This window comes from Phalacrocorax carbo, unplaced genomic scaffold (assembly GCF_963921805.1).
Source record: "Phalacrocorax carbo unplaced genomic scaffold, bPhaCar2.1 SCAFFOLD_449, whole genome shotgun sequence".
Classification (NCBI taxonomy): Eukaryota; Metazoa; Chordata; class Aves; order Suliformes; family Phalacrocoracidae; genus Phalacrocorax; species Phalacrocorax carbo.
The window spans coordinates 1-14349 of NW_026990382.1; the positions used below are offsets into that span (position 1 = coordinate 1).

Sequence of the window (14349 nt, forward strand, 5' to 3'; positions counted from 1 at the left end):
AGCGGGAGGAGGAGCGGGAGCGGGAGCGGGAGCCGGCGCTCGACGACGAGCTGTTCTCCTTCATGAAGACGTTCCGGTTGCCGAATTTCGTCGGGAAGCCGTTACCGCGCGCCCGCCCGCCGCCGCCGCGGGACGGGGGGCCCAGGGAAGCCCCCCCGGCGCCGGCGCCGCGCTGGGGAGGGGGCTGCGGCACCCCCGAGCCCGCCGCCGGCCGGGGAGGGGGGTGCAGAGCCGGCACCTCCCAGCGCTTCTTCTTGGGGCTCTCGGCGACGCCGTCCCGGCTCAGCCTGCGAGGAGGAGGAGGAGGAGGAGGGGTGAGGGTCTGGGCTCGCGGCCCCCGCGCCCCCCTCCCCGCTTCGGGGGTCCCGCGGCGGGGCTCACCCCGGCAGCGGCTCGCGGCTCCAGTCGATGGTGTAGGCGGTGCCGTCCTGCAGCCGCGCCTGCAGCACCTCCTTCAGCAGCTTCTCCGTCCGGTCCTTGTCTTCCTCCGACTCGCAGGCGGTGAAACAGCGCTGGACGTACTCCTTCATGTCCTGCGGCCAGTCCTCCGGCTTCCCCCTGGGGGGCGGGGGGTCAGGGGGCGCCGGGGGGGCGCCGGGGGGCTCGGCGGGTATCACCAAACCAGCCCTCAGCGCCCCCCCCCCCCCCCGGGGACGCGCTTCATCGCAGCGCGACCCCGCGCTGCCGGCGACCCCGGTGCCGCTCTGGGGGTTCCCCCCAGATCTGTGGGGGGAGCCCCCCCCACCCCCCACAAAACGCTGCGTGCCCGCCCTCGCTCACCCGTGCCCGTGGTGTTTGTCGGGGCCCGGCTGCCCCCCGAAGCTGCCGCCGCGCTGCTCCGCGGCCCCGAAGCTGGGGGTGGTGAGGACGAAGGGGCGTTTGGGGAGGTTGAACTTGAGGCCGCCGGCGCCGGGGGCTTCTGCGGGGGGGGGGGAAAGGGGAGAGGGGTGAGGGGGGCTGGGGGGGGGCTGGGAGGGAAAGAGGGGCTGGTGGGGGCTGAGGGGGGAGAGGGGGGCTGGGGGGGAACAGGTGAGGGGGGCTGGGGTTCTTGAGGGGGGCTTCTGAGGGGGGAGGGGGTGAGCGGGGTCTGGGGGGGGGAAGGGGAGAGGGGTGAGGGGGGCTGGGGGTGCTGAGGGGGTGACAGAGGATGGGGGGAGAAGGGGGCTGGGGGAGTGAGGGGGGAGAAGGGTGAGGGGGGCTGGGGGGGGGAAGAGGGGATTTGGGGGGAGTTTGGGCAAAAGGGGGGGCCATGAGGTGTCTTTTGGGGGAAGGGGGGGCATGCGTGTGTTTTGGGGGGGGTTGGGGGGAGTTTGGCCTGTGACGTGTATTTGGGGCAAATTTGGGGGTTGCGGGGAGTTTTGGGCAAGAGAGGGCTGTGGGGTGTGTTTTGGGGGGACCTTGGGGTTTGGGGGGGGGGGGGGCTCGGAGAGTGCCACAGTGTGACTTGGGGGGAGTTTTGGGTGGGTAGGGGATGTTTTAGAGGGGAATTTGGGCCAGTTTGGGGGGGATTCAGTGGAAGGGGTGACGCGGGGTGGGGGGACACAGGTCTCAACAGTTTTGGGGGGGATTCCTGAGGCCGTTGTGTCCCCCCCCTCCCCAAATCTGGCCCCCCCCCGGGGGTCTCTTACGCTTCATGCGGCTCCAGAGCTGCTGCCCCTTCTTGCCCTTGGGGCCGGGGCCGGGGCCGGGGCCGGGCCCCTCGCTGTAGCCGTGGGGGGGGTACGGGGCGGCGGCGCTGGTTGGGGTGCCCCCCCCGCCCCCCGCCGCCGCCCCTGAGCCCCCTCCCCCGCCCAGGGGGTGGCTGCCGTGGGGCTGGGGGGGCTGGGGGGGTGCGGCGGGGGGCAGCTGGGGCTGGGGGCTGCCGTAGGGGGTCGCCTCATCCAGGCCTGGCACCGGCGGCTGCTGCGGGGGGGGGGGGAGATACACGGGGTGGGTGTTGGGGGATGCCCGGGTGTCCGGAGCCCCCCACCACCACCCAAAACCCACCCCCCCACCCCCCCCGGACGCCCCCCCCCTCACCTGGCCGAGGCCGCTCTGCTGCCCGGGTGTGGGGGGCTGCTGGGGGGCGGCAGCGTAGGTGCCCCCCGTGCCGTAGGGCGCTGCCGCCGTCGCCGTCGCCCCGTACCCCGAGTACACGCCCTGCGACAAGACCCCCTTCAGCGCCCCTGGAGCCCCCCAGGCCTTGGGGAGCCCCCCGAGAGACCCCCAGAGCCGAGGGGAGCCCCCCAGGCCCCCAGCTGTCCCCACACAGATGGGGGGAGCCCCAAAAGTGCCCCCCACAGCCCCCAAAGTGCCTCCCAGAGCCAGGGAGAGTCCTCCAAGAGACCCCCACAGCTGGGAGGAACCCCCAAAAGACCCCCCCAGCCCCCAAAGTGCCCCTCCCCCCGCCCAGAGGAGCCCCCAGCCCCCTCACCATGGGGTAGTAGTAGCCATAGGGGTAGTACCCGCCGTAGGGCTGGTACCACTGGTAATAGGGCGGCTGCTGCAGGCTGGGGTCCCCTTGCGGCGAGGAGTACTGCGGGGGGAGGAAGGCTCAGCGGGGGGGGGGCCTACAGCCCCCCCCCCCCCAGGACCCCCCTCAACCTCCCCCCCCCCCCGGACCCCAAAACTCCTCCTCCCCCGAGGATTCTCTGGGTCCCACCCGAGACTCATCTTCCCCCTCCCCCAACCCCCTCCTCTGTTCTCCACACACACCCCCCTCAAAATTCCCCCTCCTGCCCCCCAACCCCTTCCCCAGGCACCCCCCGGCCCCTTCTGCAGCCCCGGGATCGTCCAGGCCCCCTCATACCCCGCTGTGTCCCTCCAGAACACCCCCCCGACCCCTGACAGCCTCTCCCCCAGCCCCTCCTGCACCCCCAGCCCCCTGAGACCCCCCCTCTGCTCCCCTTGAACCCTCCGGGATCCCCCTCAGCCTCTCCAACACCCCCAGCCCCCCCCCCCAAACCCCCAGGACCTTCTAGAAACTCTCTGGGCCCCCCTTTGCCCCCCTGGGACCCTCCTGCACCCCCAGGACCTTTTGGGACCCCCACCAGACACCCGGGACCCCCCGCCCCGAGGCCTCCCTGTCACCCTCACCTGCGACCCCCCAGCCCCTCCTGCACCCCCAGGACCTTCTAGGCCCCCCCCCCAGACCCCGCACCAGACACCCAGGACCTTCCGGGACCCGTCCAGGACCCCCCCCCTTCCCCCTCACCTGCGCCCCCCCGGCCCCGCCGCCCCCCCCGCTCTTCCCGCCGGCGGCGGCGGCTTTGCTGATGCTGGCCAAGGCCTGCCGGGCCTTCTCCCACTCGGGGTTCTCGTGGGCCGGGGCCTCCAGGCCGCCCTCCCGCGCCGCGCCGGCCGCCAGCCCGTACTGCGGAGCCCTGCGGGGAGACGCGGCGGGTCGGGCCGGGCCGGGGCGGCGGGTCGGGCCCGCCGCGACCCCCTCCCCCGTCCCCCGGGGCTCACCACTCCGGCGCTCGCTGGTCACCGATGTTGGCGGCCATGGCGGGGCCTGGCGGGGCCTGGCGGGGCCTGGCGGGGCCTGGCGGGGCCTCCCGCGGCCGCCGACCCCCCCTCACGCCGCACCCCGCCGCGGCCGCAGCGATCGGTACCGGCGCCCTCCGCGCTCCCAAAATGGCGGCGCCGCCGCCTTCCCCGACCCTTCCCTCAGCCGCCACTTCCGGGCGCCGCTTCCGGTGACGCCGCGCGCGGGGCCAATGGGAAGGCGGGGGAAGGAGGAAGGGGCGGGGAATAATGGGAAGGGGTGCGGGGTGGAGGGCATGGGGAAGGAGGGGCGGTGGGCGGTGCTGGCCAATGGGAGCGAGGGATGCCGCGGGTGTTAGCCAATGGAGAGGCAGAGCTGGGTTTGGGGGGGAAACGGCGGCCGCGAAGGGACAATCCTCGCTCAAAGCGCAACGGCGCTGCCGGGAGGGGGGGAGTGGGGAGGGAAGGGGGGGGTCGGGGTGGGGGAATTAGGGGTCCGGGGTGGGGGGAGATATGGGGGGGTCTATGGGGCAGGGTCGGGGAGCAGATATGGGGATGCTGTGGGGCAGAGTTGGGGAGGTGGGATATGGGGGTGCCATGGATCACAGTTGGGGGTGGGATATGGGAGTGCCATGGGGCAGGACTGAAGAACAGATATGGGGGTGCTATGGGGCTGCGGTTGGGGGTGGATATGGGGGTGCCATGGGGCAGATTTGGGGGTGGATATGGGGGTGACATGGGGTTGCAGTTGGGGTTGGATATGGGGGTGCCATGGGGCAGGGTTGGGGGTGGATATGGGGGTGCCATGGGGCTGCGGTTGGGGTTGGATATGGGGGTGCCGTGGGGCTGCGGTTGGGGTTGGATATGGGGGTGCCGTGGGGCAGGGTTGGAGGACGGATATGGGGGTGCTGTGGGGCTGCGGTTGGGGGGCGGAAGCGGCGCCGTGGGGCTGTGGTTTTGTGGGGGGCCGAGCCGCTCCCTTCCTGCCGGGCTCAACTTCTGCAGTCGGGGCGGCAGCGCCATGGGGCCCCATGTCCTCGTCCTCGGTGGGGCCGGGGGGCTCGGGGGGCTTGGGGGGCTCGGGGGGGGGGGACACACACGGACGCGGGTGCCACCGTCCCCCTGTCTGTCTCCCGCAGGCTTTTGGGTGCTGGGGCTGTGTGGGGCCACGGACCGTGAGTACCCCGGGGGGGGCGCGTGGGGTGGGGGGTCACGGGTGGGGGGATGACACCCGCCGTGGGGCTGAGGACACACCATGGGGCTGGAGGGGGGCGAAGGCGGCCACCCCCCCGTCCCCTCCTGCCATGTCCCGCAGCGCCTGGACCCCCCCCTTGTCCCCCCCACTCGTGGTGCCCCCAACCCCACGGGCCAGGGGGTGCCCCCGTCCCCTCGTCCCCAGGGATTTGGGGTCCCCACGTCCCCCTCCCAGCTCTGAGGCCGCCCTGTCCCGCCCGTCCCCCCCTCTGGGGTCCCCCATCCCTGCCCCCCCATTTCCAGTGTCCCCCCCAGCCCCGTCTCCAGGGTCCCCCATCCCCAGGGTCCCCCCTGTGCCCCCGTCCCCAGCCCCAGGGTCCCCCATCCCTGTTGTCCCCCTGTCCCCCCCTGCCCCCAGGACCCCCCTGTCCCCAGGGTCCCCCTGTCCCCGTCCCCAGCCCCACGTTTCCGGGGTCCCCACACCCCCCTGTCCCCTCATGTCCCCAGGGTCCCCCCATTCCCTCGTCCCCGGGACCCCCCCATCCCCTTGCCCCCATCCCCACGTCCCCTCATCCCCGTCTCTGGGGTCCCCACGTCCCCAGCCCCAGGGTCCCCCATCTCCATCATCCCCCTGTCCCCTCCTGCCCCCAGGATCCCCCCGTCCCCATCCCCGGGGTCCCCCCATCCCCGTCCCCACGGTCCCACATGTCCCCAACCCCCCATCCCCGGGGTCCCGACGTCCCCGTCCCCCCCCACGGCCCCTGTGTGCCCCCCACACCCCTCCCTGTCCCCCCCCCCAGCCCCTGTGTGCTCCCCACGGCCCCTGTGTGCCCCCCACACCCCCCCACACCCCTCCCTGTCCCCCCCCACGGCCCCTGTGTGCCCCCCACACCCCCCCACACCCCTCCCTGTCCCCCCCCCCAGCCCCTGTGTGCTCCCCACGGCCCCTGTGTGCCCCCCACACCCCCCCACACCCCTCCCTGTCCCCCCCCCGCGCCCTCACGTGCGCCCCCATCCCCGGGGCACCCCGTCTCTGGGGTCCCCGCGCCCCCCCGTGCCCCGGCGCAGGACAGCCCCAGCTGCAGCTGCAGGACGGGCCGTGGGCGCGGGTGGGGGACACGCTGCACCTCCACTGCTCGGGGCCGGGACCCCACTTCCAGCTGCTGCACGGGAACGGCTCCAGCCCGGTGAAAACCATCACCTCCCACGGCGGCTTCGCCACCTTCCGCCTCCCCGTGGCCGCGCCCCACGACGGGGGGCTCTACACCTGCCGCTGCTGGGACCCCCCCGGCCCCCCCAGCGAGCCCGTCGAGGTGCTGGTCATCGGTGAGGGGCGATGCGGGGGGCGTGGGGGACCCAGGGGGCCGGGGGGGGGTGTGGGGGGCCCACGGGGGCCGGGGGGGGAGCAGGGAGGGGTGTCGGGGGCCCGTGGGGGGATGTGGGGGGAGGCATGGAGGGGTGCGGTGGGACATGGAGAGGTGGGGGAGGCCCACAGGGGCTGTGAGGGGTGGTGTGGAGGGGTGTGGGGGGCCCACAGGGGCCGTGGGGGGATGCGGGGGGGGGCGTGGAGGGGTGTGGGGGGCCCACGGGGCCGTCGGGGGGGGGCGTGGAGGGGTGTGGGGGGGCCATGGGGGGTGTGTGGGGGACATGGAGGGGTATAGGGGGCTCACAGGGGCTGGGGGGGCCATGGAGGGGTGTGAGGGGCCATGGAGGGGTGTGGGGGACATGGAGGGGTATAGGGGGCTCACAGGGGCTAGGGGGGGCATGGAGGGGTGTGGGGGGCCATGGGGGGGGTGTGGGGGGCTCACAGGGGCTGGGGGGGACATGGAGGGGTGTGGGGGGCCATGCGGGGGGTGTGGGGGGCTCACAGGGGCTGGGGGGGACATGGAGGGGGTGTGGGGGGCTCACAGGGGCTGGGGGGGACATGGAGGGGTGTGGGGGGGACCATGGGGGGCTGTGGGGGGCCATGGGGGGGGGGTGTGGGGCCCTCCGGGGGCTGGTGACCCCCCTGTGACCCCCGTGTCCCCCCCAGACCCCAACCTGGCGCCCCCCAAGCTCTCGCTGCCGCAGCCGCTGCCGCAGCCGCTGCCGCGGGGCTCCAACGTCTCGGTGGTCTGCGAGGGCCCCCCCGGGGCCGGCACCGTCCGCCTGTACCGGGAGGGGGGGCGGGCGGCCGTGAGGCGGCGCTGGGGGGCGCTGGGGGGCGCCGTGCCCCTCCCCCTCGGCCCCCTCCTCCCCTCCGACCAGGGCACCTACGTCTGCCTCTACAGCCCCGAGGGCGGGGGGGTCTCCAGCCCCAGCCCCCCGCTGCTGCTCCTGGTGGAAGGTGGGGGGCGCCCCCAAAGCCGGGGGGGGTCCCAAATCCGGGGGGTGGGGGGTTTTTAAAGGGGGGCTACTAAAGGTATGAAGGAGCTATTAGGCGGGGTAGGGGCTATTAAAGCGGGGGGGGCTATAAAAGGTGGGAGGGGGCTACTAAAGTGGTGGGGGCTACTAAAGTGGTGGGGTGGGGGCTATTAAAGCAGTGGAGGGGCTATAAAAGGTGGGAGGGGGCTACTAAAGTGGTGGGGTGGGGGCTATTAAAGGGGGAGGGGGCCCCAACTCCAGGAGTTGCGGGGCAGGGGGCAAAGACGGGGGGGCCGGGGAGCAGGGGCTGGGGGCCCCCCCCTAAATCCCAGTGGGGTCTGGGGGATCCCCGCAAAGGTGGGGGGGGTGGGGGCAGCTCCCATATCCAGAGAATTGGGGGGGGGGGGGCTTAAGGATGAGGGGGGACCCTCTGAATCCAGGGGGGAAGGCTCAGGCTGCCTCTCTGGGGAAGGGGGGGGGGTCCCCAAAAGTGGGGAGCTGGAAGGGGGGGGGGCTCCCTCAAGTCCCCCTGGGGGCAGCTGGGGACCCCCCCCCAAGGGCAGAAGTGGGGGAGGGGGGGTGCCAGGTTTCGGGGGACGCACCTAAGACCCCTCCCACCACAGGTGGGGAGATTGTCCCCGTGGACCCCGACTGGGAGGGCTGCGGTCACTGGAGGCCCACTGCCACCCGCCCCCGCCCCTGAACGCCTGGGGACCCCCCCAAGACGCCTGGGGACCCCCCCAAGATGCCTGGGGACCCCCCAGATGCCTGGGGACCCCCCCAAGACACCTGGGGACCCCCCCAAGATGCCTGGGGACCCCCCCAAGACACCTGGGGACCCCCAAGATGCCTGGGGACCCCCCAGATGCCTGGGGACCCCCCCAAGACACCTGGGGACCCCCCAGATGCCTGGGGACCCCCCCAAGACACCTGGGGACCCCCCCAAGATGCCTGGGGACCCCCCCAAGACGCCTGGGGACCCCCAAGATGCCTGGGGACCCCCCCAAGACGCCTGGGGACCCCCCCATTCAGCTCAATAAAGCATTAACCAGACACCTGGGCCCATGTCAGTGCCCCCCCCCCCCCCCCCCCAAACACAGAAGGGGGGGCTGCTCCCCCATATCGGGGGGGGCCTGGCCCCCCCCCAAACCAGGGTCGGCTCCTCTCCCCTCCCCCACCAGTGAGACGCAGACCCCGGAGAACTGGAAAAAATCGTTTAATTACTGGGGGGGGGTGTCGGCGGCGGGGGGAGGGGGGGTCTCCCGACTCCGTTTGACATTGGGGGGGGGGCCTGTTTTTGCCAATATGAAACGCCACAGATTTTGGGGGGTGGGGGAGGGGGGATCGCTACGACGAGAAACCAGCACTTGGAGGGGGGACGGGGCGGGGGGGGGGGGCGGGAACCGCTGGAACGAGGAGAAAAAACAGAACGAAAACGGAAACAAAACAAAAAAATAAAAGAACCCCCGAAATAACAACGAAAAAAAGAGGGGGGGGGTAAAGAAAAGGGGGTGGGGGGGCGCGGGGCCGGGCCCCCCGCCGGGGGCTACCAGAAGTCGCGGCGGTGGTAGGAGTCGGGGTCGCAGTACTTGGTGACGACGACTCTGTTGGCGAACTTGCGGCCGGTGAGGCCCTGCATCGCCTTCTGGCAGTCGAACACCGAGGTGAACTCCACGAAAATCTGGGGGGCGGCACGCGGGGGGCGGCGTCAGGGGGGCGGCCGGCGACCCCGCGCGTCCAGGCTGCCCCCCCCAACCCGCCGATCCCCGCCCGCCCGGCCCCGCGGCAGGAGGTGGGGGTGGCGGGGACCCTGCCCGTGGGGCACTGGGGTCACCGGGAACCCTCCCCGTGGGGCACTGGGAACCCTGCCCATGGGGCACTGGGGGATCTGGGAACCCTCCCCGTGGGGCACGGGTCACTGGGAACCCTCCCCGTGGGGCACTGGGGTCACTGGGAACCCTCCCCGTGGGGCACTGGGGGATCTGGGAACCCTGCCTGTGGGGCACTGGGAACCCTCCCCGTGGGGCACTGGGGTCACCGGGAACCCTGCCCGTGGGGCACTGGGGTCACCGGGAACCCTGCCTGTGGGGCACTGGGGTCACCGGGAACCCTGCCCGTGGGGCACTGGGAACCCTGCCCGTGGGGCACTGGGGGATCTGGGAACCCTGCCCGTGGGGATCTGGGAACCCTCCCCATGGGGCACTGGGGTCACCGGGAACCCTGCCCGTGGGGCACTGGGAACCCTCCCCGTGGGGCACTGGGGGATCTGGGAACCCTGCCCGTGGGGCACTGGGAACCCTGCCCATGGGGCACTGGGAACCCTGCCCGTGGGGCACTGGGGTCACCAGGAACCCTGCCCGTGGGGCACTGGGGTCACTAGGAACCCTGCCCGTGGGGATCTGGGAACCCTCCCCGTGGGGATCTGGGGTCACCGGGAACCCTGCCCGTGGGGCACTGGGAACCCTGCCCGTGGGGCACTGGGGTCACCGGGAACCCTGCCCGTGGGGCACTGGGGGATCTGGGAACCCTCCCCGTGGGGCACTGGGGTCACTGGGAATCATCCCTTCCCCACTGCCATAACCCCATGGGGACAGCGGGGTGCCCAGTCCCCATCCCCACGGGGACACTGGGATGACTGGGAACCGCCCCTGTCCCCATGGTCCTGTGCCATGGGGACACTGGGGTGCCCAGTCCCTGTTCCTGTGGGGCACTGGGGTGTCTGGGGGCTCCCCTTGCCCCGCGGCCACGTCCCCACGGGGACACTGGGGTGACTGGGGGCTTCCCTTGCCCCACGGCCATGTCCCCACAGGGACATTGGGGCGCTGGGAGCCCCCACGGCCACGTCCCCACGGGGACATTGGGGCGCTGGGAGCCCCCACGGCCACGTCCCACAGGGCACTGGGGTGTCTGGGGGCTCCCCTTGCCCCACGGCCATGTCCCACAGGGCACTGGGGTGTCTGGGGGCTCCCCTTGCCCCACAGCCATGTCCCATGGGGACACTGGGGTGTCTGGGGGCTCCCCTTGCCCTGCGGCCACAACCCCACGGGGACATCGGGGCGCTGGGAGCCCCCACGGCCACGTCCACACGGGGACATCGGGGCGCTGGGAGCCCCCACGGCCACGTCCCCATGGGGACATTGGGGCGCTGGGAGCCCCCACAGCCACGTCCACACGGGGACATCGGGGCGCTGGGAGCCCCCACTGCCACGTCCCACAGGGCACTGGGGTGTCTGGGGGCTCCCCTTGCCCCACGACCACGTCCCCACGGGGACACCGGGGTGTCTGGGAGCCCCCACAGCCACATCCCCACGGGGGCACTGGGGTGACTGGGAGCCCCCACAGCCACATCCCCACGGGGACATCGGGGCACAGGGGTGACTGGGAGCCCCCACAGCCACATCCCCACGGGGCACAGGGGTGACTGGGAGCCCCCACAGCCACATCCCCACGGGGACATCGGGGCGCTGGGAGCCCCCACAGCCACAACCCCACGGGGACATCGGGGCACAGGGGTGACTGGGAGCCCCCACAGCCACATCCCCACGGGGACATCGGGGTGCTGGGAGCCCCCACAGCCACGTCCCCACGGGGACATCGGGGCGCTGGGAGCCCCCACAGCCACATCCCCACGGGGACATCGGGGCGCTGGGAGCCCCCACAGCCACATCCCCATGGGGACATCGGGGTGCTGGGAGCCCCCACAGCCACGTCCCCACGGGGACATCGGGGCGCTGGGAGCCCCCACAGCCACGTCCCCACGGGGACATCGGGGCGCTGGGAGCCCCCACAGCCACATCCCCATGGGGACATCGGGGCACTGGGGTGACTGGGAGCCCCCACAGCCACATCCCCACGGGGACATCGGGGCGCTGGGAGCCCCCACAGCCACGTCCCCACGGGGACATCGGGGCACTGGGGTGACTGGGAGCCCCCACAGCCACGTCCCCACGGGGACATCGGGGCGCTGGGAGCCCCCACAGCCACGTCCCCACGGGGACATCGGGGCGCTGGGAGCCCCCACAGCCACAACCCCACGGGGACATCGGGGCACAGGGGTGACTGGGAGCCCCCACAGCCACATCCCCACGGGGACATCGGGGTGCTGGGAGCCCCCACAGCCACGTCCCCACGGGGACATCGGGGCGCTGGGAGCCCCCACAGCCACATCCCCACGGGGACATCGGGGCGCTGGGAGCCCCCACAGCCACATCCCCATGGGGACATCGGGGTGCTGGGAGCCCCCACAGCCACGTCCCCACGGGGACATCGGGGCGCTGGGAGCCCCCACAGCCACATCCCCACGGGGACATCGGGGCGCTGGGAGCCCCCACAGCCACGTCCCCACAGGGACATCGGGGCGCTGGGAGCCCCCACAGCCACATCCCCATGGGGACATCGGGGCACTGGGGTGACTGGGAGCCCCCACAGCCACATCCCCACGGGGACATCGGGGCGCTGGGAGCCCCCACAGCCACGTCCCCACGGGGACATCGGGGCACTGGGGTGACTGGGAGCCCCCACAGCCACGTCCCCACGGGGACATCGGGGCGCTGGGAGCCCCCACAGCCACAACCCCACGGGGACATCGGGGCGCTGGGAGCCCCCCTGCCCCCCGCCCCCCCCAGCCCCCCGCCCCCCCCTCGCGTCCCCACCTTTCCGCATCCGGGCACCTCGACGCCGTCGACGGGCCGGGGGATCTCGATGGACTTGACGAGCCCGTACTTGCCGCACTCGTCCCGCACGTCCTCCACGATCTCCTCGTACTCCTCGTCGTCCAGCAGCTCCTCGGGCAGCACCATGTTCATCAGGCACAGCACCTCGGTGGGGTGGCCGCCCATCTGCACCTGCGAGCTCATCAGCCCGGGCACCTGCAGCGTCACCGGGGTCTGGTTTATCGTGCTCTGGTTGGGGGGGTGGGGGGGGGGGAGGGGAGGGGAGGGGAGGGGAGGGGGGCGACAGCGGGGGGGTTAGGGGGGGTGATGGGACCCCGCTGCGCCCGCCCCGGCGCGGGGTGGGGGTGGGGTGTCCCCCCACACCCCCCCCCCCCCCCAGGATTCCCCACCCCACCCCGCAGCTGCCTAGAGACGGGGACGAGGCGTCCCCGCCCCCCACCCACCCACCGGAGCCGGGGGGCCCGGCTGCCCCACGGCGCCCCCGCCCAGGGACCCCCAGTTGTCTGGGGGTGGGGCTGAGGGGTCCTGCCTGCCCCCCAGCCCCCCAAAGAGGGAACCCAGCTGTCCTCGCACCCCACCCCCTCCCCCCAAGGACCCCCAGCTCACCGGGGATAGGGACACGGGGTCCCAGCCCCCTCCCCAGGGACCCCCAGCTCACCAGGGATAGGGACACGGGGTCCCAGCCCCCTCCCCAGGGACCCCCAGCTCACCGGGGATAGGGACACGGGGTCCCAGCCCCCTCCCCAGGGACCCCCAGCTCACCGGGGATAGGGACACGGGGTCCCGCCCCACCCCTGCCATGGGAAAGGACCCCCCAGCACCCCCCGCCCCGAGAGGACCCAGGTGTCCCCACAGCCCCCCCCAGCAAGACCCCCTCCCCACTCCCTGGGCACAGGGACAAGGGCTCCTGGTGCCCCCCAACCCCGCCCCCCCACCCCCCAAATGGATCCTGGCATCCTCCTGCCCCCCCGACCCCCCCCCCGCCCCAGGACCCCCCCCCAGCTCCCTGGGGATGGGGCCAAGCCCCCAGACCCCCTCCCAGGAGAGAACCCAGGCGTCCTGGCTGCCCCCCGCACCCCCCCTGGGGACCCCCAGATCCCTGCGGACTGGGACAAGACACCCTGGAACACCCCCCCGCCCCCTTAAGGAGGACCCAGGACCCTCCCCTGCCCTGGGGGGGGCCCCCTAACGCCCGTCACCCCCCTCCCCGGCCCCAGGGGGGCCCCCGGCGTCCGGCGCCCACTCACCAGGGTGGCGTTCTTGGCCCCCACGCTGGCCCTCTGCACCAGCAGCTTCTTGTCACCCAGCTGCATCCCCGTTCAGCCCGGCGATGGCCTGGGGGGGGACACGGGGGGGTCACTGGGGGCTTGGGGGACCCCCTCCCGCATTTGGGGCCCTCTGAGAGAGCAGCAGCAGGTGGGGGGCTCAAAGCGGGCACTTTTCTCTTCCTAGAGAGGACTTTGGGAGGGAGGGTTTGGTTGTGTCCCCCCCAAAAAAGCAGCATGATTTGGGGAGGGGGGCAACACCTGCAGCCCCCCCCAGGCACCCTGAATGGCTGCAGCGGTCCCCAACCCATCGGGGGGGACCCCAAACCCATCAGGGGGGTCCCCAAACCCATCAGGGGGGTCCCCAAACCCATCAGGGGGGTGCCCAGAGCTTGGGCCTGGTGGGTTTTAAGGCACGTTTTGGTGCGTTTTGGAAGGGATTTTGGGCACAAAAAGCCCCGGAGGTGCCCGGGGGGTTTTTGGGGTCCCCCGGGGGGGGGTTTGGGGGGTACCTGGTCGGTGACGTTGATGTCGACGTACTCGCAGAAGGCGTAGCCCTTGGAGAGGCCGGTGGCGGCTGTCCTTCACCAGGTTGAAAGCTTTCAGGGGCCCGAAGGACGTCAGCAGCTCCTTCACCTGGGGGGGGGGACACACACAATTGGGGGGGGACACACACAATTTGGGGGGGACACACAGCACCTGGGACCCCCCAATGGAACCTGGGACCCCCCCACGGCACTGCAACCCCCGCCCCAACACACCCCGGGGGTCCCAGCCGCTGCCCCCCTCCCAATTCCTGCCCACATCGATGGGAAACTCAACCTTGGGGGGGGGAAAATGGGGGCCCCCCGGCCCCCCTCTGTTGTAACCCCCCCCCCCAGGTTTTGGGGGGCTCTGGGGTGCCCCTGCTCTCACCTGGTCGTCGTTCAGGTAGTTGGGGAGGCCCCGATGAAGAGCTTATGAGCGGAATCGGGCACCACCGTGGAGACGACGCCTGGGGGGGGGGACACGGCTGTGAGGGGGGGGGCACGGGGGGGCCCCCCAGGACCCAACCAGCACCGGGGGGAGCCCCAGCGTGGCCAGGACCCCTCTGGGACAGGGGTGTCCCCCCACCTCCAAACTTCTTTTGGAAAAATAATGCACCCCAACGTACTGGGGGTGCCCTGGTACAGCCCCCCCACCCCCCCCGAAATCCCTTATTTGGGAGGGGGGGAACAGGTCACCCCAAAATAGGGGGAGCCCCCGGGGGGGGCCCCACAGCCACTTTTACCCGTTGAGCTGAACAAAACCGCGCTGTGATGAGGAAAGGGGCGCCGGGAGGGGGGGGGGTCCCGCCACTGTGCGCCCCCCTCCAGCTGCCGTATCAAGGTGGGGGGTGGGGGGGTCCGGGGGGGGTTTGGGGTCCCCCC

The 14349-nt window shown here is 72.7% G+C and overlaps 3 protein-coding genes across 3 annotated transcripts; 1 reads left to right on the forward strand and 2 right to left on the reverse strand.

The window, feature by feature from the left end:
- Nucleotides 1-4: 4 nt before the first annotated feature.
- LOC135311088 (leukocyte receptor cluster member 8-like) lies at nucleotides 5-3667 on the reverse strand (the record flags this gene model as incomplete). The annotated part of the gene is made up of 8 exons (XM_064440240.1): nucleotides 3448-3667; nucleotides 3194-3362; nucleotides 2414-2515; nucleotides 2020-2139; nucleotides 1629-1902; nucleotides 781-919; nucleotides 382-558; nucleotides 5-287 (listed from the first exon to the last, which is right to left on the reverse strand). Coding segments are annotated over exons 1-8 (1302 nt in total), but the record flags the coding sequence as incomplete, so codon positions are not given.
- Nucleotides 3668-4291: 624 nt separating this feature from the next.
- On the forward strand, nucleotides 4292-7821 carry LOC135311087 (immunoglobulin superfamily member 1-like). The gene is made up of 5 exons (XM_064440239.1): nucleotides 4292-4511; nucleotides 4605-4640; nucleotides 5728-5985; nucleotides 6692-6985; nucleotides 7626-7821. Exons 1-5 carry the CDS (start codon nucleotides 4295-4297, stop codon nucleotides 7703-7705), a joined length of 885 nt encoding a protein of 294 aa, XP_064296309.1. The 5' UTR covers nucleotides 4292-4294; the 3' UTR covers nucleotides 7706-7821.
- Nucleotides 7822-8436: 615 nt separating this feature from the next.
- U2AF2 (U2 small nuclear RNA auxiliary factor 2) lies at nucleotides 8437-14135 on the reverse strand (the record flags this gene model as incomplete). Its single annotated transcript, XM_064440241.1, is given in 8 exon segments — nucleotides 8437-8683; nucleotides 11655-11903; nucleotides 12923-12991; nucleotides 12993-13010; nucleotides 13453-13515; nucleotides 13517-13576; nucleotides 13856-13887; nucleotides 13890-14135. Coding segments are annotated over 8 exon segments (872 nt in total), but the record flags the coding sequence as incomplete, so codon positions are not given.
- Between the last annotated feature and the right edge of the window lie 214 nt (nucleotides 14136-14349).

Coding starts and splice junctions, on each gene's coding strand:
- LOC135311087 (XM_064440239.1), top strand. CDS start 4,295: ATGGGGGTGCCGTGGGGCTGCGGTTGGGGTTGGATATGGGGGTGCCGT. Junction 5,986..6,691: donor CGTCGAGGTGCTGGTCATCG/GTGAGGGGCGAT, acceptor TGTCCCCCCCAG/ACCCCAACCTGGCGCCCCCC. Junction 6,986..7,625: donor GCTGCTGCTCCTGGTGGAAG/GTGGGGGGCGCC, acceptor CTCCCACCACAG/GTGGGGAGATTGTCCCCGTG.